This window comes from Eretmochelys imbricata, chromosome 7 (assembly GCF_965152235.1).
Source record: "Eretmochelys imbricata isolate rEreImb1 chromosome 7, rEreImb1.hap1, whole genome shotgun sequence".
Taxonomy (NCBI): domain Eukaryota; kingdom Metazoa; phylum Chordata; order Testudines; family Cheloniidae; genus Eretmochelys; species Eretmochelys imbricata.
Window position 1 is genome coordinate 25,505,595 of NC_135578.1, and position 24,542 is coordinate 25,530,136.

The window sequence follows — 24,542 nt, forward strand, 5'->3', positions numbered from 1 at the left end:
TTTGATCTCTCTAGGTATGACTTCAGCACCTTTCATAAGCACTGAATAGAATTAAACATTTTAAAAAGGCAGTCTGATTTATCTGCAGGCAAATTCCGAACATGCTGAAAACTTGGCCATATATGCCTGATGGTCAAGCAAATGGACAGAATCCATCTCGTCCTTCATGCACTTACTCACCATCAGTTGATTAGCACAATGGGGAATTTCTCTTTTGTGGATTCTTCCAGCTCCACAATGAATTCTCTTGGCATTTCCTCCTGGTTTTGATTTCTGTCCTGGAAGTTGCTTTCACTAAGAAAACATAACTAAGGTGCCATGATCACTCTTCTGTGCAACTGCCCTGGTGTTCTTCTGTATTTCCCTTTATATTTAGGAATGACTTTTTTTTTTTCTTTTTAGTTGTTCAGGCTTTCTTGTCATTAGGTCTGAGGAATTGGGCTCGGCCTCAGAAGAGACTGGCATTTTCTTGCACCTGTACATTTGTTTGACAGCTTGTAGCTTAGTGGTTTTGAGCCTTATTAGATGCTGCTTTCAGTCACACTTTATTTCTTCTCTAAAGATAAGTTTGAGTCACTTTTTGATTTTCCAATCCCTTGGCTAATGGAGTATTTCTGTACAGATCCAGTCAGTTCAGAATAATGGATTTGGGGACAACAGTACCTTCCAAAACAATTTTTTTTTTTTTTATTATTCAGATACGCTGATCAGGTTGTCCTCCTTAGAAACTGTAGATTTTTCCTTGGTGCTGAAATTTGTTTCTTTGTGTTTTGATGCCTTTGTGTATTTGAAAGCTACTGGTAGGAGAGAATATAGAATTTCAGGAATGCTGCAATTTGTTCTTGCATTGGTTGTGTTCACATTGCCTGCCTGACAGTTGAAGACAATGTAACTCACCGTGGATTTCCATGGGAGACTTTTCTTTTTGTGTGTGATGCCAAATCGAAACACCTAAAATTAAAATGTTTGTGTAAACTCAAAGCAGTCATTTTTTTTTCACTATATTTTTCTGTTGTTTCTCTGTAGGTGCTGCCACCAATCAGCAAAAACAGTGGAATGCTTAATGTCACCTTTAAATATGACAGTAAGTTAATCACCTACAACAGATAAAAATCTCAACTTCTCTCAAAAACAAAAAGCCCAACTCTTACTCTTTTATAGCAACATGACTTTTAAAAAAAATTTTCTCACAATTCTTGTGAGTTTGTGAACTGTAGGTTTATGTAAACAAAGATGATTGAAAAATACTTTAAAAGCCCAAATCTCACTCTTCTATAGCAACATGACTTTTAAAAAAAATAATTCTCACAATTCTTGTAGGTTTGTGAACCGTAGGTTTGTGTAAACAAAGATGATTGAAAAATGCTTTTGATGAGATATTTTTACTAAATTATAATAATTAATAATAAAAACACATTTCTACTGTCTGTTATCCATTCTGAGCCCATCCAATGTCTCTGTCATTCAAAAGTAAACCTCCATACAGGAGGCAGCAGCTGCCAAAAATAGGCAGTCACTTCATCCATGCTTACCAAAATTTAAGCCATGTAAAGCAGGATTCCATTATGCCAAGTTTTACATTGCTTAATTTTTCTTTGGTCTCTTTAAAAGGAAGATATATTTACACTCTAAAATTAGCTAGTGGTGATTTTAAAAGTAAATTGTCTGTAAGGTTTATATGGTTTTAGTAGTTTTTCCTTACATATACTAGTAATAAGAATGTAGATTTATTTAATACTGAAAAAGTTTAAAAATCTAGTATAGTTTGTACCCTTTGTGTGTTTCATTGACTTAAGAACATAAGAACGGCCCTACTGGGTCAGACCAAAGGACATCTAGCCCAGTATCCTGTCTCCCGACAGTGGCAAAAGCCAGGTGCCCCAGGGGGAATGAACAGAACAGGTAATCATCAAGTGATCCATCCTCTGTCGCCCATTCCCAGCTTCTAAATTCATAAGAAAAAATGTGTTTGTTTTTAAGTTTGTAAAAGCTTGTTTTTCTGAAATCTAAATTTTGAGTGTAAATGGAGTTGAGTTCCTTTAAGTAGAAAATAAATTTAATTTGTCCTCATGTAAAGGGAATATACTAGAAATAGGTTTCATTCCAATGATTAATGTTAAATATCTGAGTTTTAGTTTGTTCTCTCATGAACTATAATCTGATTTGCATCTCTTGGCTCAGGATATGCTAACACATACTCAGGTATCTGTTGGGTATACCAGGGCCATATCTGCATTGGGACTTTACCCTGTTTTGGCAGTCAGTGGCCCACCACCAGTATAGCTGCACCAGTGTAAACTTAATGCGTAGACTAGGAAAGCCCCGATTTTGCAGCAGTGGAGCTAAAATAAACAGCATCAGTGCAAATAACAACTTTCTTTGTCTACATTTGGAGTGTGCACCTTTACAACTACATCACTGACTGGTTGCTGGAGTTGGAGTCAAGTCCTTATGTATTAAAACCTAGTACGCTTACTGGAAACACTGAAGGAAATCCTTTTGTTTCATTCTGATATATCTTCGTTTATCCTTGGTCACAATTTCATATGAGCCCTCTGTTTATATGATAATTTCTGAAATCTAAATCCTTTATTGTGAATTCCTATTCTATGTCTAACCTCACATTAGCATTTAAAGAAAGCCAGCATAATTTATGCCTATCAGATCCTACATGGAATAAATGGTCACTAGAAGAGGGTAATCATTTCTTACCTGAATAAAGAAAAGCAGGAAATAGCAATCAGAGCAGTGATACCCACTTGTAGGTTCACACAGTGCAGCCTGTTTACATCCTAATAACTGTCATGTTTTTTACCATTAATTCTTGCATCAGGATCTGAGGTTAACCAATGACAAATGTTAATTTAAAATGCTGCTCCAAACTCCCTGACTAAGGGGGTTATTTAAGTTTGGCAGTACTGCAAGGAGGTCCCCTATACCAAGGCTTAAGATTTTACATAATACAGAAACATATACTGATAAAGAAGAGCCAAGAGAGAGAATAATTTGGCTACCTAGCTCTGATTTAAAAGGCATTTATTTTGTTGCATAGCCTGCCCATGAGGTAAGACACTACATAGTAGGGGTTAAATAATTTGTTCAAAGTGAGAAAATAAATGTTTATCCAGTTTCGTATTTAACTTGGATTTAACAGAAAAAATGCCTCCCTGTAAAGCCTGCAAATTGTTCACTGCTGTGTTCTTTTTAAACATTTTAAATCAGGAACTCGCATTCAACCCTAAGACATTTTGTGCTATATTGCATTTTGGCAAATTGTTATTTCAGCATAGCATTTTAGTAACTAGGATCCAAAATCTTAGGTAAGGCTGTTAATTGGATCCAGAACTTGCAAGAAGCTGTTCCTCCAAACTTTCCATTGAAAGAGAGATTTCTATTCTCCTAAGAGGAAATTCATGCTGTCATTTGGTTGACTTTTAGCAACAAATTCCACTTACAATAACTGAGGACTAATTGCTTAATTTTCATAAAACTTAATACAGTACAGAATATATTGTTCTTAATTATGCAACAATTACCTAAAGGAGCCACACAGCTCACCCTTGTCATTCATGGTAGAAAGCCCACTTCAGAGATTCAGTTTGTGTGATTAATAATTTTTCATTTGTAGTTTTCAAGGGAGTGTATTTGATTTAAATTCTTATTTTCTGCATTGGCTTGATCATATCAGTCAACTTCATTTGCAAGCATAGTATAGTCGAGTACCTAGAATCAAATTTTGAATAATTGATTATTGTACTGATATTACTGTGGTACAACTTGCTGAGCTGTTTGGACAACATGGACTAGGTCCAAGGACATATTCACAGCTAGTGAAAATAGTTGTAGTTAATGGCGTCTAGAATCGATGATTCGCAGTCTGTGTGCTTGTGATATTTTAGGAGAATATGTAGAGGGGACAAGGAAGAAGATTTGAAAAAGATTTAAAAAACCAAAAACCTTTTCTTCTGTTTTTGCTGTACTGGAGAGTAAAGAATTTTGCTTCCCTTTGGAAACTGCAGCCTCCATTGTAGGTGTCCTGCCCTCTGGAGCCATCCGGTTCACCTGTAGTACATGTGGTATTATTACCAGATGAACAAAATATTTGGTGTGTTAAGGAATCACTCAGGTGTGATTTATTTTGTGGTTAACTACCAGTGTTATAGAATCTCATTTTGTGAAATTAAGCTGTTTTCTGTCTCTGTCTCTCTTCATCTGAGGTGATGGGAGCAAAGCCCACTAAGTCATCTGTAAGCCTGATAGCTGGATAATTGAGAAGTAGTGGGATTGATATTAATAATTGCACGTAAAAACAGTAAAGAAAATTAAATGCTTTATGAAAATCAGAATGCTTTATGAAAATTAACAAATTAAAGTTTGATCTCCTGGAATGGTTTAGGAGTACATTCACCCAAACAGGGATTACAGTGCCCACATTGTTTTTAGTTATCCTGGCACTAAAGCCCCATTGTAGACTTAATGTGCTGTAGATATAATAATACAATAATTGAGGTATTTGAAGTACCTAGTTTTAAGTTTGTTTATTTTTCAAAAAATGTTAAGGAATAAACTAAATCTTGATCACTTTACTCACATGAATAGCATTATTGGCACTAGTAGCATAAACAAGGCTTTCCAGATTTTGTCCTGTGTCAGTTTGTGAATTATTTGGTCCTGCACAAGACAATTTGTATTGTGACAGGGTTGGGCCAGATGGCTACAGGAGAGTAATAGAAGGCAGATATATTAGCCCCAGGTTAAGTAGGTCCCTTTTCCCTGGGTAAGATAACAGGGAAGGTTCCAGAACAATCAGGAACCTTCTGGAGACAATTAAGACAGACAGGCTGATTAGAACACCTGGAGCCAATCAAGAAGCTGCTAGAATCAATTAAGGCAGGTTAATCAGGGCATCTGGGTTTAAAAAGGACCTCACTTCAGTTTGTGGTGCGCGTGTGAGGAGCGGGGAGCCAGAGGCGCTAGGAGCTGAGAGTGAGAACGCATACTGTTGGAGGACTGAGGAGTACAAGCATTATCAGAGACCAGGAGGAAGGTCCTATGGTGAGAATAAAGAAGGTGTTGGGAGGAGGCCATGGGGAAGTGGCCCAGGGAGTTGTAGCTGTTGCACAGCTGTTTCAGGAGGCACTCTAGACAGCTACATTCCACAGGGCCCTGGGCTGGAACCCGGAGTAGAGGGCGGGCCCAGGTTCCCCCCAAACCTCTTAGTTGCTGGTCAGACACAGGAGGAGTTGACCTGGACTGTGGGTTCATGAAAACAGCCAAACTGAGGGCTGCCGTGAAGCTCCAAGGGGAGCAAATCCACCAATAAGCGCAAGACCCACCAAGGTAGAGGAGGAACTTTGTCACAGTATGTTTTATTTAAGTGATTTGTTTCTCGATATTTTTAGATTGCACTCCTTATTTGAATTCAGTGGGAAAACACATGATTGGAGATGTGCAAAATATAACAGTCAGCCAGTATGCGTGTTCTGAACAAGTTGCAGTGACAATACTTTGGACAGCAAATCTACTTGGTAAGTATTAGACAACAAAACAGTTTAAATCGTCATCTCTTTTGTAACAGTCTCTCCGTGATCATATTACTTTAAAATAACTTGTCTTTTCCTCTCATGCTAATTAAGGCCTGATCAAAGTAACTTAGTTATACACAGAAGCGTATATTTTATTGGAATCTGTATTCAGCAAACAAAAAGGCTACAATTTTATTTTTTTAAATATTGTAATATTATTTATTGTTAGATTCCAATAAAATGTATGCTTCTGTGTATAACTAAGTTACTTTGATAAGGCCTTAATTAATATGAGAGGAAAAGACAAGTCCCCTCTCCCAGCCCTGGCTCCAGGGGTTCGGGGGTCATGAACAGGGGAAAGGAGGGGCACAAGGTAAAAGTTTGGGGACCACTGCTTTACATAAAGGGAAAACAAATATTCAACTTTCCAAGAGATTGGTTGTTTTTAAATTGCACATGTTCAAGAATCCAAGTTTAAGTGTTCTGAATGCTTTGTACTCAGTTTGCAAAATCTTTATCCGTAATGAGGAGTGCATTTCTTTTAAAAGAAAAGAGTGTTAAGTGGCTGAGATATCAATAAGAAAAGGAGTACTAGTGGCACCTTAGAGACTAACAAATTTTTTTGAGCATAAGCTTTCGTGAGCTACAGCTCACTTCATCAATGTTTGAACTGCAGCATTGCAAATGTGGAGTAACTACTGTCCTAACATTTTGACAGAACTGGTCTACACTGGAAACTCAAGTCAGCTTAACTATGTCACTCGTGGGTGTGAAAAAACCACACCTCTGAGTGGTATAGTTAAGCTGACCAGTGTAGACAGCGCTAGGTCAACAGAAGAATTTTTCTGTCCATCTAGCTACTACCTTTCAGGAAGGTGGATTACCTATGGTAATGGGAGAACCCCTCACATTGCCATAGGTGGTGTCTACACTGAAGTCCTGCAGGAGTGAAGCTGTGCCACTGTGGCATTTCAAGTGTAGACAAACCCATATATATTCATATTAGCACTGCAGCAATTCAATATATGGACTAAACAAAATACCAAATATCTATTTACACTACAGAACTAAATTACAGCAAAAGGATCTGTAGTTCATTTTTTTCTGTATAAAATCTATAAATACTTATTTATGTTATTACTCCAATCTGCATTTAGGGTCTAGTCCTCAAGTAGATAAGCAGCTTCAGCTCTAAATATTTTAATTATGAGAAATAAATTTCTTCTAGTAGTGACAATATGAGGCAGTATAAACTATAAATGCAAAGAAATTCAAAGTTGAGACTCTGATGGAAGAGCAGAAGGATAATAAGTGAAGAAACCATTTTCTGTCTTAATTTCAAATTTTTCTTTGTGTATAAACAACCTTCATATTTTTTAAACTATAATTGTTTAAAAGGTGTAGAATGATTTTTAATGCTATGTTTTGTGTGTAAAGGAGTGGTCCCCCAAACTTTTTACCTCGTGCCCTTCCTTTCCCCTGTTCATGACCCCCGAACCCCTGGAGCCAGTACCACACTGAATGATTATAATGCTTAAGTCCCCTGAAAACGTTCTAGAAAGAGAAGAAAAATTACCTGGAGCTTCTCTGTCACATTTGGTCCATTTGTAAATAATGTGTGCATAATCACATCTGATAACAGCTAAATTTGTAACAGAAAATAGTGAATAAATTTGTTATTGGATATTAAGAGAGAATGTGAAAATGATACCTAATGCTTTCAGTAGCATAGTGTTAGTGAATTTGGTAATCTGCAGCTGCCGATTGGATAAATCAAATCTCCAGGGGATTCAAAACTTGTTATTCTCTCCTGTAATGATCAGATGTTAATCCTTTTGAAAGTATCAGTACAGAACTGCAGTTGAAGGGTCTCAGGTGATAGGGAGACCAGACACTTTTCTCTTTCATGGTCTGCATGTTAGCACAAACAGTGCTTTTGTTCCACTTAATATTAAGAACACATTGGGCAGGTCATGGCTCTTTCTCTTCTACAAGATTATAAAACATTTTTTAAAACTGGAGAAATAGAAGAGGCTCATGGGAACACACACATCTAGATAAGCATATAATGTTAAGTGGCATTAATCCATTTTGGTTTATGTCATCTTTATCTTATGTTGACTGCAGTGGTGTCTCTGGTAAACATTATATTCTGACATATGTAGAACACTTGTAATTACATAGCTCAGTGGTGATGGTAGTGGGGCTTGAAGAACTGGGAGGCAACTTTGACATCTGATCCACAACATAATCGAAGCACAACTCTCTGGCATTGTGACATTTGCGTCATCATGACTCAGTGTAATGTCCTGGTGCAATACCATGGTGAGAACATTAGCAAGCAATATCACAACATTTTTCTGAGAGTCTACTGTCTCTTGAGCAAAATGGGTGTCAGTGTCAGTCTTACTTCTACGTAACTGTAGTTATTCACTGGTCTAAATAAGGAGTAATTCTACTTCCGCTAATTCTTCTGCTGTTCTGCAATATTAGAACTAAAAAAAAAAAATCATAACTACTGCATCCAGCCACTGTAGTCCAGTGGTCTTATAAATGACAGGAACACAGTATGGATGCAGTGTTTCCATTCTTTGTGAACAAATGTTACAAAATTGTTTACTATTTGTAATGGGAAAATTGAACAAATACAGTGTATTACCAAACCTGATGATGATGATGATTTTATTTATTTGTAGTATGGTAAAACCCAAAGGACCAATTGAGGTGAGGCCCCATTTGAGCTGAGCACTGTACAGATATAGACTGACAGCCTCAGTGCAGAAGAAATTAAATTCTAGATAGACAAGTGAGAAAAATATTGAGAGAAAGGAAGAATTATTATTGACACCCAGCTGACAGGTACACAAACATCTGATACAGGTGGGATACAATGGTGGTTAGGCATTATTTTTTAACAAGTGTAGTACTTGGAAACTGCATCACACACAGTGAAATGTATTTTTGAAATATTTGTCTGGATTTTAATTAAATGTCTGCAGGGATTGAATTCCTGAAAGGATTTCGAGTAATACTTGAGGAGTTAAAATCAGAGGGAAGACAGTGTCAGCAAATGGTTTTAAAAGACCCAAAGCAGCTCAACTCTGGTTTTAAAAGAACTGTAAGTGATATGCTTTTGGGAAAAATTCATTATTGGTTTGATTTTGCATGTGAGCTTGAAAGAGACATTTATGTTTTATTAAACTTTTCTTTTAAATGTACTGCTTACTAGCCAGCAATTTGCTTGCAAAAAAATTAAGCATTTTTATTTATGATATTTTTAATTTAGGGGCAAATCTAGCCCTCACTCCCCATCTACTGAGGCTCCCTTGTTGGTGGAACTAGCAACTTCACTGCAATGAGGGGGCGTTATTCTGAGGAACTGTGCAGCAGATGTGCACTCCTTTAGCAGTGCAGAATCCATCTCTATGGGGCTCCCTGCATGGTAGTGCACAGGTGGCAAGAGAAGGATGAGGCCATAGGATTCCTAAAGCACTTAACTTTTGTTCATGTCCAGGAGAATTGTGGGCTTGTTTTAAAACAATATACTCCTAAATGGCCATGGCGGATGACTGAAGAGTATATCAAAATCTCTTTATTTATATTTATGTTTTTAGGGAATGGAATCTCAGCCTTTTTTGAATCTGAAATTTGAAACTGATTATTTTGTAAAGATTGTTCCTTTTCCTTCCATTAAAAATGAAAGTAATTACCACCCATTTTTCTTCAGAACTCGACGTAAGTATCATACATATTATCTTCCCCCTCCTTACCTTCCCCCCCCCTTTTTTTCTTTCCTTAGGGTTTGTCTACACTTAAAATGGTGCAGCGGCAGCGCATGCTTCTCCCGTTAGTGTAGGTTCTCCACCTCTCCAAGAGGCGGTAGCCAGGTTGACAGAAGAATTCTCACATTGGCCTAGTACTTTCTACAGCAGAGGTTAGGTTGGTTTTTCTGCATCTCTCAGGGGTGTGGATTTTTCACACTACTGAGCGATGTAGTTATACTGACCTAATTTTCTTTTGTAAATCTGGCCTCAGTCAGGAAAACAGAAGAGGCAGAATTTAAGGGGATAGGTGGCTGAGGAGAGGAAGCACCTGCTGTGATCTTGGGGATGAGGTTCACATCCAGGCAGAGTCCTAAATGAAATTAGTTTACAGACCACAGATTGGTCTGTAGTGGACAAAACTTCAAATTATAAAACCACTGCCGTAGGTGCTGGAACTAAGGGTGCGAGGCATGCTGCAGCACCTCCTGGCTTGAAGTGGTTTCCATTATATACAGGATTTACAACTTGGTTCAATGGCTCTCAACACCCCCACTATAAAAATTATTCTAGTACCCCTGACCACTACAGAGAAATTGGCAAAAGTAATAGCCTCTGTGTAGCAGAGGCCTAGGGGTGGCCACCACGGACAGCAGATTGCCCCACATCTGCCTACTGTAGGGTTTCTTGCATTTTCCCCTGAACCATTTGGTGTTGGCCACTTTTGGAGTCAGAATACTGGATTAGATCGCCTCAGGTCTGATCTAGCCTGGCAATTATGTTCATATGGAGACTGCGTCTTCCTTCTTAATGAATAGTGTCAATGGCAGGACAGTATGGGAAAGCTTACACAGTCCTTAGAATCATAGGGTTAGAAGGGACCACAAGGGTCATCTAGTATAACCCACTGCCAAGATAGAGGATTTGTTGTGTCTAAACCATCCAAGACAGGTGTCTATCTAGCCTCCTTTTGAAAACCCGCAGTGAAGAAACTTCCAAGGTCAAGATTGTCTCAAGTTCAAGATTTTAAAATGGATTCCTAAAGATAGATTCCTAAATCTATAATTATTTATTATTCCAGAATCAAGTCGTTTTTATTCTGGAATAGAATGTCCACATAGGTAGTTATTCCAGAATGGGGGTCCATTTTCTCTATGAGGACAAGCCTTAAGTGCCTATATAACTTTAGGTACACTATTTTTTTAAATCTTGGCAATCAGTCTTTTTTCCCCCCTGCTAAGAACCTCCACTCTTCAGGATTTTCTTCTCCCTAAAATGCTCTAAAAATAGTTTAGAGTCAGTAATTTTTCCCAATTGATTGGGTATTTCAAGTCCACTCTGGTGACGCTGACTAAAATAACATTTTATATATAGTCACGTAAATGTGTTTGTTATACGTTAGCTTCTGTTCACCCTTACTCACATATTGTTTATTTCAATAAGTAACGTTATTCAAACAAACTGAGTAGGCTGTTTTTTGTGTGTAGAGGTGGAGAATGATTTGAGCAATGACAAGTATGCTGAGCTTACTAAATATGGCAAAATCTGTTCATTCTGCACTGTTTGGGGAGGCGCTGGATAAACAAAAATGATGAAATAGCTCCCATTTTTCTGCCTTCTTTTTCTCCCATCTTTCTCTTTCTGGAGTATAGCCATTGGAGAACCTAATCTTTTATTATTAATATTTCTTTTGTGTGTGTGTTTGTAGCATGTGAATTGTTGCTACAGCCAGAAAACCTTGCCTGCAAACCTTGTAAGTAAAATATAGTATTTTCCATTCATTCATGTTACAAAAATTTCATTGTTCTTGAAATAGTAATTTTCCAATCCATAAATATCTCTCCTCTGACAGTCTGGAAGCCCAGGAATCTGAATATTACCCAGCAAGGTTTTAACATGCAAGTGTGTTTTGATCACGCACCTCACAACTTTGGCTTTAAATATTACTATCTTCACTACAAACTTAAGGATGAAGGATCCTTTAAACAAAAGACCTGCAGACAAGTACGTTACAGGGTTTCGCGACTGTTGTTTTAACGATTTGTGGTAACCATTAAAAATTCTAGATGACCTTAGCTTTTCACATGTTTAAAAAATGTAAAGGATTTTTATATTATTTGTATTTTGGGAGTAACCAAAGGCCCAAACCAGGATTGGGTCTCCATTGTGCGAGGTGCCGTATAAATACACGGCAAGATATTGCCTTTGCCCCAAAGGGCACACTCTAATTAATAGTTTTTAATTGTATTTTTATTTATAATTATAATTAATATTTTCCTCTTTTCATATGCTCCCTCTGAACAGAATTTCAACTCCTTAAATCTTGTTCATCTGAAGTAACTCCCCAAGGTAGCCCTTTATTTGAGCATTTAGTTAAACTTCCCTTCATGTTTAAAAGAGGGATGAGCTGGCAGTGATCGGTGGGAAAATCATAGCTCGTGGTCTCTGTGGGCCCAATACAATGCCCATCCAAACCCAGGGGGGTCTTGTACTAAGCAATTCACCGGAAATGGGAAAAGTTTGGATGTTCAAAAATAATGCAGTCTTTAATAAATAGCTTCTGATATTGTTAGAAAATAAGTCTGACTGTGATGGAAGCTTTCGGGGGAAGGAATGTATGAGAACAAAATTAAAAAATACAGTGGGCTATGCCCTTTAGAGCTCTGGTGAGAAACCTATGTGCTAAAATCAGAGTTATCCAAAAATAAAATAATAATAGGCCAATGCTTTACGGGAAGTGTGTACCATAGACTGATGGCAATGATATGGATTTATTTTGCTGAATACAACAACTCCATACGTTTGGGTAATGTTTCATCTTTCCTACTGGTACTGCTAGTAACTATTATTTAGGGCTGGTCTACACTAGGGAGCTTACAGCAGCACAGCTGTACCGATGCAGCAGCGCCGCTGTAAGATTGCTCGTGTAACCACTGTATGTCAGCAGGAGAGAACTCTCCCGTCAACATAATAAAACCACCTCCACGAGCTCTACTGCCGACATAGAACTGTCTGTACTGGCACTTCTGAAAGCGTAACTTATGTCGCTCAGGGGGTGTTTTTCTCACACCCCTGAGCAACATAAGTTATGCCGACAAAAGTAATAGTGTAGACAAGCCCTTAAATTGGGTGGATGTATAGCTTAATTGTCTATTGATACAGTCATGTCCGTATGTTTAAAATTAGTTTTCCATTTTATTACCCATTTTTGTTATAGTAGGGTCCAAAATGTGCTAGGTGCTATGCAGACATTTAGGAAGGTACAGTACTTGCTCAGAAGAGTTTACAGTGTAAATCTTTGGTCCAAATTCACTGTCACCCTGCTGTTTGTTTCGTTATTTACACCAATGTAAAGAGGTTTTAAAATGTGCTGAAATATTGCACTGATGTGAATGGCTACATAAGGTGCAGGGTAGAAGGGAATCAGACCGTTAGCATTTAGAGATCATTTATCAAGGCAGTTGCAGGCTGCTGGGTTGCTTTTATTTTGTTGAGTTAAATGATCCGTGGCAGGTTGTTCAGTCCACAAGCGCCTGAGGTTAAGGAGCTTCAGGGTATAGTCTGATAAAACTTACATGTTATCTCAAACTTTCATAGGCCTTTGGTGGCCGGAGATTCCAGTCCTGAGACATTTGAGTAGAGAGGTTTGTATTTCTTTATCAGTATTGAATTGGATTTTGTTTGATGGAAGGTGCCTGTGTACATAGTGGAAATGTGAATTTTCAAATCAATAACATTAGCTGCAAATGCGTTTTCCGTTAGCTTTGTAAAGCATGTGAACTACTTGTAAAATAGTTTCCTTCCTTTTCTTTGCAGGAACAAAACACGGATATCACAAGTTGTGTTCTTCAGAATATAGCTCCAGGGGATTACATCATTGAGGTAATATTTGAGAAGAGCTAATTTAATGCAGCTAAAGAAGTAAGATAAATAAATTAATTGCAAATAAAATACCGTGGGCCACATTCTGCTGTAATTTACAGCCTTGTACACCCTCACTGAATTCAGTGGGGCAAATTAACATTTTTAGGTCAGATCATACTTGGGCCTTGCATGGCTGTGCAGTAGTGGAAAAAGAGCAAAAAGCTTCCCTGTCTTGCACCTCCCTCATGCAGAAGCCAAGCACAGCTGCAATCTCTCTGCTTTCCCGAGCACTGATCACTGCTGCATCCCTTGCTGTGCACCACACCAAAATCCTATTCAGAATTCTGGAGCTTGGACCCATCTTAATTGTATTGTAAATGTTGCTTATTTCTTTAGGTTTAAATATTAACAATACAGTAGAACCTCAGAGTTATGAACTGACCAGTCAACCACACACCTCATTTGGAACCAGAAGTACTCTATCAGGCAGCAGCAGGGACACCCCCCCCACACACACAAAAACACCCCCAAATACAGTACAGTACTGTGTTAAATGTAAACCACTAAATACAAAAAGGGAACGCAGCATTTTTCTTCTGCATAGTAGAATTTCAAAGCTGTATTAAGTTAATGTTCAATTGTAAACTTTTGAAAGAACAACCATAACATTTTGTTCGGACTTAGGAAACATTTCAGAGTTCCGAACAACCTCCATTACCAAGGTGTTCTTAATTCTGAAATTCTACAGTGAAGAAAACTCCTAAACTCTAGGTGGCTTGACATAACAAATTACCCAGGCAGCATTAAAAAAACAAATGTTCAAACAAGGAAAAATAGTGCAACTCAGCCAGCCCAGGTCACTCAGGCAGGAAGCTTAAAAAAAAGCTCCTTCTTACCCCACCATGCCATCATTCCACTATCAAACCCTCAGTCCTCCAAATCCTGTCAGACAGATGGCTTTTGCAGCATGCCTGGAAAGTCCCTAAATTCTGGCTACTTTAGACCAGGGAAGGGAGTGGGTTGCAGAGTCCTGGGCTGCTCACAGGGAATGCCTTGTCCTGCCAGTTTCTCCCTGTCTTTTATAACAAGAGGGATCCAGCTCAAGCATCTCTGCTGACCACAACTTGGCAGTATGTCAGGGGATCTGATGTGGCTGGCTTCTCAGGCAGGCAGGTCCCAGGCCTTTTAGGACTTTAGAGATCATAACCAACATCTTAAACTCTACCCGGGGACCAGTAGGCAGCCAATGCAGATTCTGGAATACCTTGTACAATATGCTCCCAGCGAGATCCCCTATTCAGTAAGCAAGCTGCTGCATTCTGCACCAACTCAGTCTTCAAATGGCTTTAAGGTGTAGCCCCATGTAGAGCACCTTTTAATATTCTAATCTTGAGGTAACAAAGGCGTGCAACCTCCTGCTCAGATGCAAATGGCAAAAAGCTGACTGAGTTACTGCTGTAATATGATCATCCAACAACATAAAATAATGATTTTGGGGACTTTGGACCCATTGAGTAAAAGTCTATTAGGTGCTTTTATTTGAGTAGGGGAAGAAAAGGCAAAAAATGTTCATGAAAATGTTCATTGAAGATGTTTTGTGTATTTTTGCTGATTGTGAAAAAATTTAACCATCTCCATTTTTTATTAATAGAGAGGAGTCAAAGAATATGGAGCCTATTCATGAGACTTTTACCCCTACATCCCACTTCCATTCCTCCTCCCTCCCTCTTACCCCCTTTTCCTTTGTCTTGGACATTAATTGGGTTGGGTTGTTTCCTTTTTTTAATAGGCAGGTTTTGTTTGAGGATAGTATTCCAGTTTTACCGCAATATGATTTGTATTCTACTCATCCCTGATCCTATCTAGAAATCACTAATTCTAGGTACTTCTCATCGGTCATTTGTAATGGTAGCTTCCCTCAGTTCTGGTCCTTGGGGTAATTGCAGTGTTTTTCACATTGCAAAAAGCATTTTTTCTGTATCTCTTCCAGTATTTATAATGAGAATTTTCTTTTTTAAAGCTGGTTGATGACACTAACACAACAAGGAAAACAATGCACTATGCACTAAAACCAGGTAAGAATTTTCTTTTTAAAGTCAGCTTGTACTCATTTGTAGTGATAATTTGTGTTGAAGATCATTTGCCAGAATAATAATGATAGGACTAATGGGGTTTGACCACACACTTAAATGCAGTCTTGTGATCTTTTTGACAAAAAATAATATTGCTTTTGTACATCTGTGATTTTTACTTCCATTTTGTGCTTGTAAAGAATTGCAAAAGCAAATTGTGCAAGATAAAATTAAGTATAAATATGATTTTGACTGTTAGTAGTTTTACATCAAAATATTGTAGAACGAGGAATCCTTACCAGAAACTAATTTTTGCTATATACACTAGTGTAAAAAATCAGTTTAAAAATTGATGAGACTGTATCTTAGTCACATGCAAGTAGTAGCCTGCAAGCAGAGTGTGGAAATAATGTAATGCAAATATGTAAGCAACCTAATGTAGGACTAATGTAATCACACACTAAATAAAGTTCTACAGTGGTTACCTTGCAATCAATTATCACAAAGATCCCATGATGGGATGAAGACTGTGGGTGACAACTTGTTCCTCAAGCACTATGGAACTTTCAACCATTAGGGTAGACTTATCTGTGCAGGAGACAGAGCTTTCTCTGGGGCCAATTTGACGCCAAATTCCCACAGGCACCAAGGACCATCAGAAACCTCACCAACTTCATTCCAAGTGCAAGGCACATTTCTTCAACCTGCCTTCTCTAACATAAAAACAGAGCAGAACATTTAAAAAATAAACAGAACCCAACCAAAACAAAACTGCACTACACACACAATTCTTTCCCTGGGGAGAGAATGAGACAGAACAAACCACATGCAATAGACGTTAGTCACCTCATTTAATGCACTATTGGAAGGCACTCAGATCATAGCTTTATATTTTGTATATTTGAGAATTATTTGATGATAGCGTGCTGCAGTGGCAGTCAGTATCAAATATGAAGATAAGATTAGATAATGATACCATAACTTACTTGCACAGTGCTAATTCTGCTTTATTTTTTAAAGTACATTCCCCGTGGGCTGGACCAATAAGGGCCATTGCCATTACCGTTCCCTTAGTTGTCATCTCAGCATTTGCAACGCTTTTCACAGTGATGTGCCGTAAAAAACAACAAGGTATGGTGTTTGTTTGGCATGTCGTTTTATTTGAAGGAGAGTTTGCTTGTCAGAGCAAATCTGAAAGGAAAATAGATTTATTCAAAACACAAATTTCTTTATCATAAGAGCTTTTCTTTTCACTCTCCCTAACCCGACCTCACCTCCAAACCTCTGCATCTGCTTGAACTTGAAGCAAAGTCTTAAAATCCAGTGTTTGGTATTAATTTGTTACCCAGGAAAATATTGTGTCATATGTCTTGCATTATGACTTCACTGCAAAATCCAGCAGAAGGACAAGTTGGGTTGTGTGAAGAGAAAACTTATTTTGTTTGTTTTTTGTTTGTTTGTTTTGAATGTTTATTAGTGAAAGTAATGGAGGGGAGATAAGACTATGCAGAGAGTGAAGAGATCCTGAAGACGATATATTTTAGACTATTTCCTCTTTCAATACAGAATTATTTAACGGATGAATCATAGTGGAAGGAAAGCAAACCCCTGAAGTGTGCATGTAAGCAGGTGTAATTCGCAGTCTGCCATGGAACAGAATCTGCACCCACTAGATTTAGTCCAAACTTACTCCCCCCTTCTTGGTTGGCTTTATTCAGAATTCAGATAACAACAAAACCCCTTAAATCTCAGGCTAATCCTTCTCCTTACATTTGACTATTCGTAAGGTTTCCCTGCAGACACTTCCTAGCTTAGACTCCAGCAACCTCTGCTCACTTTTGCCTCCCTTATATCTAGGGTGGAGCTTGCAAGCAATACCTGCCACACTGATTTATCAGGAATTAGTCAATACTACGGTTCCAGGGAGTGATTGGGTTTCCCTCATATAGAAGATGGGGTTTAAGCCCCTAAGCCTCAGATCTGTGATATCTCTCTGGATCTTGGGGATGAGGGATACTACAGATGACAGAAGTTATCTGGGCTGAGTCCTTTTCCCTTCTGGCCCTTTATGACATATTAGCATGGCTCCAGCAAAAACTCAGATGAACGCTAAAGAATATGGGCATGCCACAGAGAGATATTGCACATGTTTCTGAAAGGTACCAGCTTCCTGGAGTTTCATTCTCTTCCCCTACAAGTATCACTGTTTTAAAAGGTGCCCATTGCATTACTAAGCAGGAAACTCTCACAGGGAAGCATGTTTGAGGTTTCTGATTTCTGAACAAAGAGGTGAGGTGCCTATAACAGTACTGTGGTAATTTCATAGGGTGAGTGGAGGTGAAACTGCCTTACTTCTTCTATTCACAAAGCAAATCTTTCTAGACAGGTCTTTGCACAGGCAGTAACTATCCAATCAGTAACATCTTTCACCTCACAGGCTGATAAAATGGAGGAGGAAGAAAGGAGGGAAAGATGAATGTCTTGGGATGAAGAGCCTTTTACTAGATACTTGAATAATAAGTCTGTCAAGGTTTAAAGAAAATTTTTGATCTTGGATACGGTGAAGATTTTTGCTTTTTTTTCCCCTTCCAATTTAGAAAATATATATTCCCATTTAGATGAGGAGAGCTCGGAATCTTCTACATATGCTGCAGCACTCCATGTGGAAAGGCTCCGTCCCCGACCAAAAGTGTTCATCTGCTATTCCAGTAAAGATTGCCAGAAACACATAAATGTCATTCAGTGTTTCGCTTATTTCCTTCAGGACTTCTGTGGCTGTGAGGTAAGATCACCACTTCTTCTTTTCATGTTTGGAATTGCCTTATTCAAAATATTACCCCCAAAACACATGATAGCCTAGTCCTTGAAAATATTTCACTTAGACAGAGATATTCTAATCTCTCTTTGGTAAACAGAGTAACTTCCATTAGTGTTAGTGGAAACTGCCTACATTAATTTTATCTGTTGTGACGGGGTTGGGCCAGATGGCTACAGGAGAGTAATAGAAGGCAGATATATTAGCCCCAGGTTAAGTAGGTCCCTTTTCCCTGGGTAAGGTAACAGGGAAGGTTCCAGAACAATCAGGAATCTTCTGGACACGATTAAGACAGGCTGATTAGAACACCTGCAGCCAATCAAGAAGCTACTAGAATCAATTAAGGCAGGCTAATCAGGGCACCTGGGTTTAAAAAGGACCTCACTTCAGTTTGTGGTGCGCGTGTGAGGAGATGGGAGCAAGAGGCGCTACAAGCTGAGAGTGAGAATGCATACTGTTGGAGGACTGAGGAGTACAAGTATTATCAGACACCAGGAGGAAGGTACTATGGTGAGAATAAAGGAGGAGGAGGCCATGGGGAAGTAGCCCAGGGAGTTGTCACTGTCGCACAGCTGTTCCAGGAGGCACTCTAGACAGCTGCATTCCACTGGGCCCTGGGCTGGAACCCGGAGTAGAGGGCGGGCCCGGGTTCCTCCCAAACCTCCCAACTCCTGGTCAGACACAGGAGGAGTCGACCTGGACTGTGGGTTCAGAAAAACGGTCAAACTGAGGGCTGCTGTGTAGCTCCAAGGTGAGCAAATCCGCCAATAAGCGCAAGACCCACCAAGGTAGAGGAGGAACTTTGTCACGACTGGTGTGAGGAGTGGGATTTGGTGTACACAGCACGGCGGAAGAAGGAGGGTGTTTGGGGGGAAGAAGGTGGGAGGGGAGAGGGTCTATTTTTATTTTATTTTTTTTCACCACAATGGAGGAGGTAGTGCGGGCACTGATATAAGCCACGGCTGCCCAGCAGGAGGCTACCCATGTCCAGGCAGCCGCTCAACAGGAGGCTGTGCGGCTGCAGCAAGAGACTAATCGCCTGCTGATGGACCAGGCTGGTCAAGACCGGGCTATGTTGCGGGAACTGGTAAACCAGGTAAAGGCCCTTACAGAGCTGAACCGCGGCCATGATGGGACGCAGATCATGCAGGCCAACAATTGGCTGCAGAAAATGACGCGGGAGGATGATGTAGAGGTATACCTCCTGGCCTTTGAGAGGACAGCCCTGTGGGAGGCTTGGCCCTAAGAACAGTGGTCTGGTATCCTCGCGCCATTCCTGTGTGGGGAGGCCCAGAAGGCCTACTATGATTTGCCTGAAGAGGCTGTGGCAGACTACCCCCAGCTGAAAGCAGAGATCCTGGCCAGATCTGGGGTAACGACTGCAGTGAGGGCCCAGCAATATCATGAGTGGAAGTACCAGGAAAACAAAATCCCCATGGTCCCAATTATATGACCTCCTCCATCTCGCATGAAGGTGGCTACAAACTGAGTCCCAGAGTCCGGAGGAAATACTAGACGTTCTGGTCATTGACCGGTACATGAGAGAACTACCACCAGACCTTCGTGCTTGGGTAAGCCAGAATGAACCCTCCACCTACAACAAGGTTGTTGCACTGGTAGAAAGGCAAAGGACGGTGAGGGAACTGACCTGACCAGTTAAGGAAGAAGCACCCCGGGTTAAACTAGCAGCACCAAGACCGAAAGCTCGGGTGACTGGGCCACCAGGAGAGCCCAGGTGGAAAAAGAGAGGGGCTGAAGGCCCACCAGAAGCCACAAAATGTTGGAGCACTGAGGGGGAAGAGGATCCTGATGTTAGACTGCCCATACCAAGAGACCGGGGAATGCCTAGGGCTCTATACAGATGTTACGCCTGTGGGGAGTGGGGACACATAGCTGTACAGTATTCCAATGCCGAGGAGCCTATGCAGTGTAACCTGGGGAACTGGGCAGACCCATGCTCCCTAATCCACCTTGTGGGGGTCTCACTAACCCCACATATGTACACCAGACTAGTGAAGCTAAATGGGGTAGAGACCACAGCACTGGTTGATTCGGGGAGTGCTATCACACTTGTCTCGGGAAAGCTCGTGAAGCATAGTCAGCTGCTGTGGCTTAAGCGTACGGGGATAACATGCGTCCATGGGACAGTTGGTTATTACCCCACCATTCCAGTAAAAATCGAGGTTCAGGGGAACACTAATGAGGTAGCAGCAGGTGTAGTCCCTGAACTCCCATACCTGGTGCTCATAGGGAGGGACGTCCCAGGCTTTGGAGACTTACTCCCGGTACGGGAATTAGAGAAAGGGGGAAGCCCTGAAGTTAGTGAGGCATCCACAGTAGACTGTCAACCCCCAATCTTCTCTGAAATATCCCCAGATTTTTTCTCCACTCCCAGACAGGGTAAAAAGACAAAAAGGGAAAGAAGGGCAGCTAAGGCCTTGGGAACTCGAATACTGCCCAAAGCCAGAGGGTTGCTCTCGTAGGTAGGTGGACCCGAGCAGCTGAAAAGGAGGCCACCCAGGAGGGAGAAGCACCCAAGTCTGACCCACACCCTAATGCCCCTGAACCAGTAGAGCCAACAGAGATTGGCCCCCTAGATCTGGGGCAGATTAGTCCCAGGAGAGGAAATATTCGACGGGACCAGGCTGAAGTCCCAAGGTACTACAACATTAGGAAAGAGGTGACCGAAATAGATGGGGTCCCCGTGGAAGGGAAAACCCAGGGACCAGGACCCTACTTCATAATGAAGAAGAATCTCTTATACCAGCTTGCACCAGTAAAGGGGCAGAAGGTAAGGCAGATCCTAGTACCTCAAAAACACCAGAATGCTGTATTAAGTCTGGCCCATAGTCATCTTTTTGGGGGGCATTTGAGGGTAGAGAAGACCCTGGCGCGGGTCCTGCGACGATTCTTCTGGCCCGGAGTACATGAAGAAGTGCGGAGGTACTGTGTGTCCTGCCCAGAGTGTCAGCTGCACAGTCCCCGTCCCCACTTGAGGGCACCTTTAGTACCCTTTCCTATCATAGAGGTCTCCTTCGAGCGAATAGCCATGGACCTAGTGGGACCCCTGGAGAAGACACCCTGGGGCCACCAATATATATCTGTCATTCTGGATTATGCTACTCGCTACCCGGAAGCCGTCCCCCTGCGGAACACGGCCTATAAAATGATAGCTAAAGAGTTGGTGGGGATCTTTGCCCGAGTGGGGCTACTAAAGAAGATATAAACAGAGCAAGGTACCCCATTTATGTCGAAGCTAATGAAGGACCTCTGTACGCTGCTCCATGTACATATCTTGAGAACTTCTATCTATCATCCGCAGACCGATGGGCTGGTAGAAAGGTTTAACCGAACCCTCAAGGCAATGATAAGGAAAATGATAAGTCGGGACGGGAAGTATTGGGACACCCTACTACCCTACCTTATGTTTGCAGTCCAGGAGGTACCTCAGGCCTCAGCTGGGTTTTTTCCCCTTTGAATTATTATACGGACGCCACCCCCGTGGCATACTAGATATCACAAAAGAAATCTGGGAAGAGGAACCCAATGAGGGGAGAAATATAATTGACCATGTGTTGCAGATGCGAGAACGGATAGCCCGGGTCACCCCTATTGTACAGGAACATTTGGAAAAGGTGCAGGAGGCCCAGCAAACCCATTACAATTAACAGGCAAAAGTCCGACAGTTCCAACCAGGGGATTGGGTAAGGGTGTTGGTACCCACGGCAGAAAGCAAGCTTTTGGCCCAATGGCAGGGGCCCTATGAGGTGGTTGAACCCGTGGGGGAAGTAACCTACAAGGTATGGCAGCCAGGACGCCGGAAACAAGAACAAATTTATCACATTAACCTCTTAAAGCCTTGGCACCAACAAGAAGCATGTGTAGTGGCCCAAGAGACCCCGATCCAGGGAAATAACATGCAGGAGCAGATCAGGATATCCACTGATCTGACACTAAACCAGAAGAAGGAGGTAACTGAGATGATCAACTGATACCAGGACGTGTTTTCAATCAAACCAGGTCGGACCACCGAAGCCTATCACCACATTATCACAGACCCTGGGGCAGAGGTAACTTTAAGGCCCTATCAGGTCTGTTTCAATATACTGTTCTTCGTTTTGGACTGCATGGGGCACCTGCCACCTTCCAGCGTCTTATGGACAAGCTCCTATGGCCCCATACCAGTTATGCAGCGGCATACCTGGATGATGTGATTATTCACACCCCCGACTGGGAAACCCACTTAGAAAAGGTGGAAGTGGTTCTGGACATGCTAAGATGGGCTGGCCTCACAGCCAACCCAGCCAAGTGTGCTATAGGGCTAGCCGAGGCTAAATACCTTGGCTACATTGTAGGAAGGGGCATGGTCAAGCCCCAACTAAACAAACTAGAGGCTATCCAAAATTGGCCCTGGCCAAATCGGAAAAAGCAAGTCCAGGCATTCCTGGGTGCGGTGGGGTACTACTGACGATTTATTCCCCATTTTGCTACCAGAGCGAATCCCCTGACAGATCTGATAAAAGCCCGGGGTCCAGACATGGTGAAGTGGACAGATGCCGCAGAGAAAGCATTCATGGATCTACGGACAGCCCTCTGCAGTAACCCCATGCTTCTAAGCCCCAGACTTCAACAAAGAATTCATTTTACAAACAAATGCCTCTGAAGTAGGATTGGGAGCTGTCCTATCACAGATGGTTGGAGATGAAGAACACTCAATCCTCTACCTCAGCAGGAAACTCCTCCCGAGAGAGCAGAAGTATGCCGTGGTTGAAAGAGAGTACCTCACTGTGAAATGGGCCATGGAAACACTACGTTATTACCTTTTGGGACAATGGTTTACCGTTGTGACCGACCATGCACCCCTTCAGTGGATGCAGCAAATTAAAGAGAAGAACACAAGGGTGACCAGATGGTTCCTGTCCCTACAACCTTTCCAATTCACCATAGAACACTGGGCTGGAAGCCACCATGGCAATGCAGATGGCTTGTCACGAGTACGCTCCCTGACGTCCCAAGTTGCCCAACCCCATAGTGTTGAGCAGAGGCAGGGGGGATATGTGACGGGGTCGGGCCAGATGGCTACAGAAGAGTAATAGAAGGCAGATATATTAGTCCACCAAGGTAGAGGAGGAACTTTGTCACACTATGTGAAAATTTTCCATTTAGAGAAAAAAAGCAAACCAAATAATGCATAAGACACAATATTGTAGATAATTTGTGTCAGTCCTAATGCTCTCGTTCAGTCATTCTTAGCTCTTTATATATTAGTTACTAGAAGCATATGCACACATTATGCTTGTCTATCAGAATTTATATCTTCTGTAGATTACAGCCCCAAAGAAGCTCTATAATCTGTCTAATCTAGTTTAATATTTCTAAGGCACCTCTTATGCCTTGGTATTGAAGCAGTGATCCCATGCATGCACATTTGAATCAATCAGAAAGAAGAAGGATTTGTGCAACACACACATTATACATAATAAAACCTTGCTAATTTGGATTAACCCCTGAAATTCTTTATCATCCTCAATGGCTTATTCAGTAAATTTTTCATTCTTTTGATGCTATATGAAAACATCAAACTGCATTTTTAATGGCATATAAAAACATGGCCTCGGCCTGTATCTTTTTTTTTTTTTTTTTTTTACTGTCTGTCTTTGATTCAAAATGATATCAGAAAAATATCAAAATGACAATTTGACTGACTAGGTTCAAATTCTCTGGCTGTTTTCTAAACCTGAGAGAGAATGTAACGAATAGTTCACTTTTAAAAAGGCAAAATAATTATTAGTTTACAGAAAACATTTATGTTTTCTTTTGTTAAACTTTAATCCAATCAAAGTCTAGTTAGTATTATGTATGAATTCAAATATTAGTATTCGGTCATATAGCAAGTGTGTCCCCTAGTGGCAGAATACATTATTTAAAATCATTGCTCTTTTTCATTTTTGTGCTTCTGTTATTTTATTTTTATGTTAATAATTTATTCATACTTAAAACAGAATAAGATGTTGTATATTTATCTTGTCTGAATTCCTTTTTTTCAGTTGTGATGATAGCACAGCATCACCACAGCTATGTGGAATGGAGTTAAAGCCAAGTGCTTTTTGCATAACACCTCTGGGGTCATTCAATATTTGGTAAATAAAGGACAACTAGACCTAGATAAAGATAGACTATGTAGCAGTGGTATTTAATATAAAAAAACAAAGTTCAAAAGATGACAATGAAAGTGTCTGTATCTTTGGCCTACGGAATTGGATTATTGTCTAATAAAGCAAAGGGGAATGGCATTTATTGCTGTTTAAAATGCTAACCTAATTATGCTAAAATTAAAAAGCCTTGTTCATAAGTACAAATAGTAAAAGCACAATTCCTGGTCTTTCACTGACAACTCTCTTCTCCTCATCCTCCTTTCTCTCTCTCTTTCTCTCCCTCTCCCCCTCCCCCCGCCCCAACACACACACACATATTTATCAAGGCAACATATATCGCAGCTGTAAAA

At 40.6% G+C, this 24,542-nt stretch overlaps 1 protein-coding gene across 1 annotated transcript in view; it reads left to right on the forward strand.

Moving 5' to 3' along the window:
- Positions 1–24,542, forward strand: part of IL17RD (interleukin 17 receptor D) — an 84,049-nt gene that overhangs the window by 51,491 nt on the left and 8,016 nt on the right. The window contains exons 3-12 of the mRNA XM_077822679.1: positions 1,027–1,084; positions 5,403–5,528; positions 8,525–8,643; positions 9,140–9,260; positions 10,995–11,039; positions 11,139–11,290; positions 13,103–13,168; positions 15,171–15,225; positions 16,243–16,353; positions 17,820–18,004. Of these exons, the coding sequence (XP_077678805.1) occupies positions 1,027–1,084; positions 5,403–5,528; positions 8,525–8,643; positions 9,140–9,260; positions 10,995–11,039; positions 11,139–11,290; positions 13,103–13,168; positions 15,171–15,225; positions 16,243–16,353; positions 17,820–18,004 (1,038 nt within the window). The remainder of the gene's footprint in view (positions 1–1,026; positions 1,085–5,402; positions 5,529–8,524; positions 8,644–9,139; positions 9,261–10,994; positions 11,040–11,138; positions 11,291–13,102; positions 13,169–15,170; positions 15,226–16,242; positions 16,354–17,819; positions 18,005–24,542) is intronic.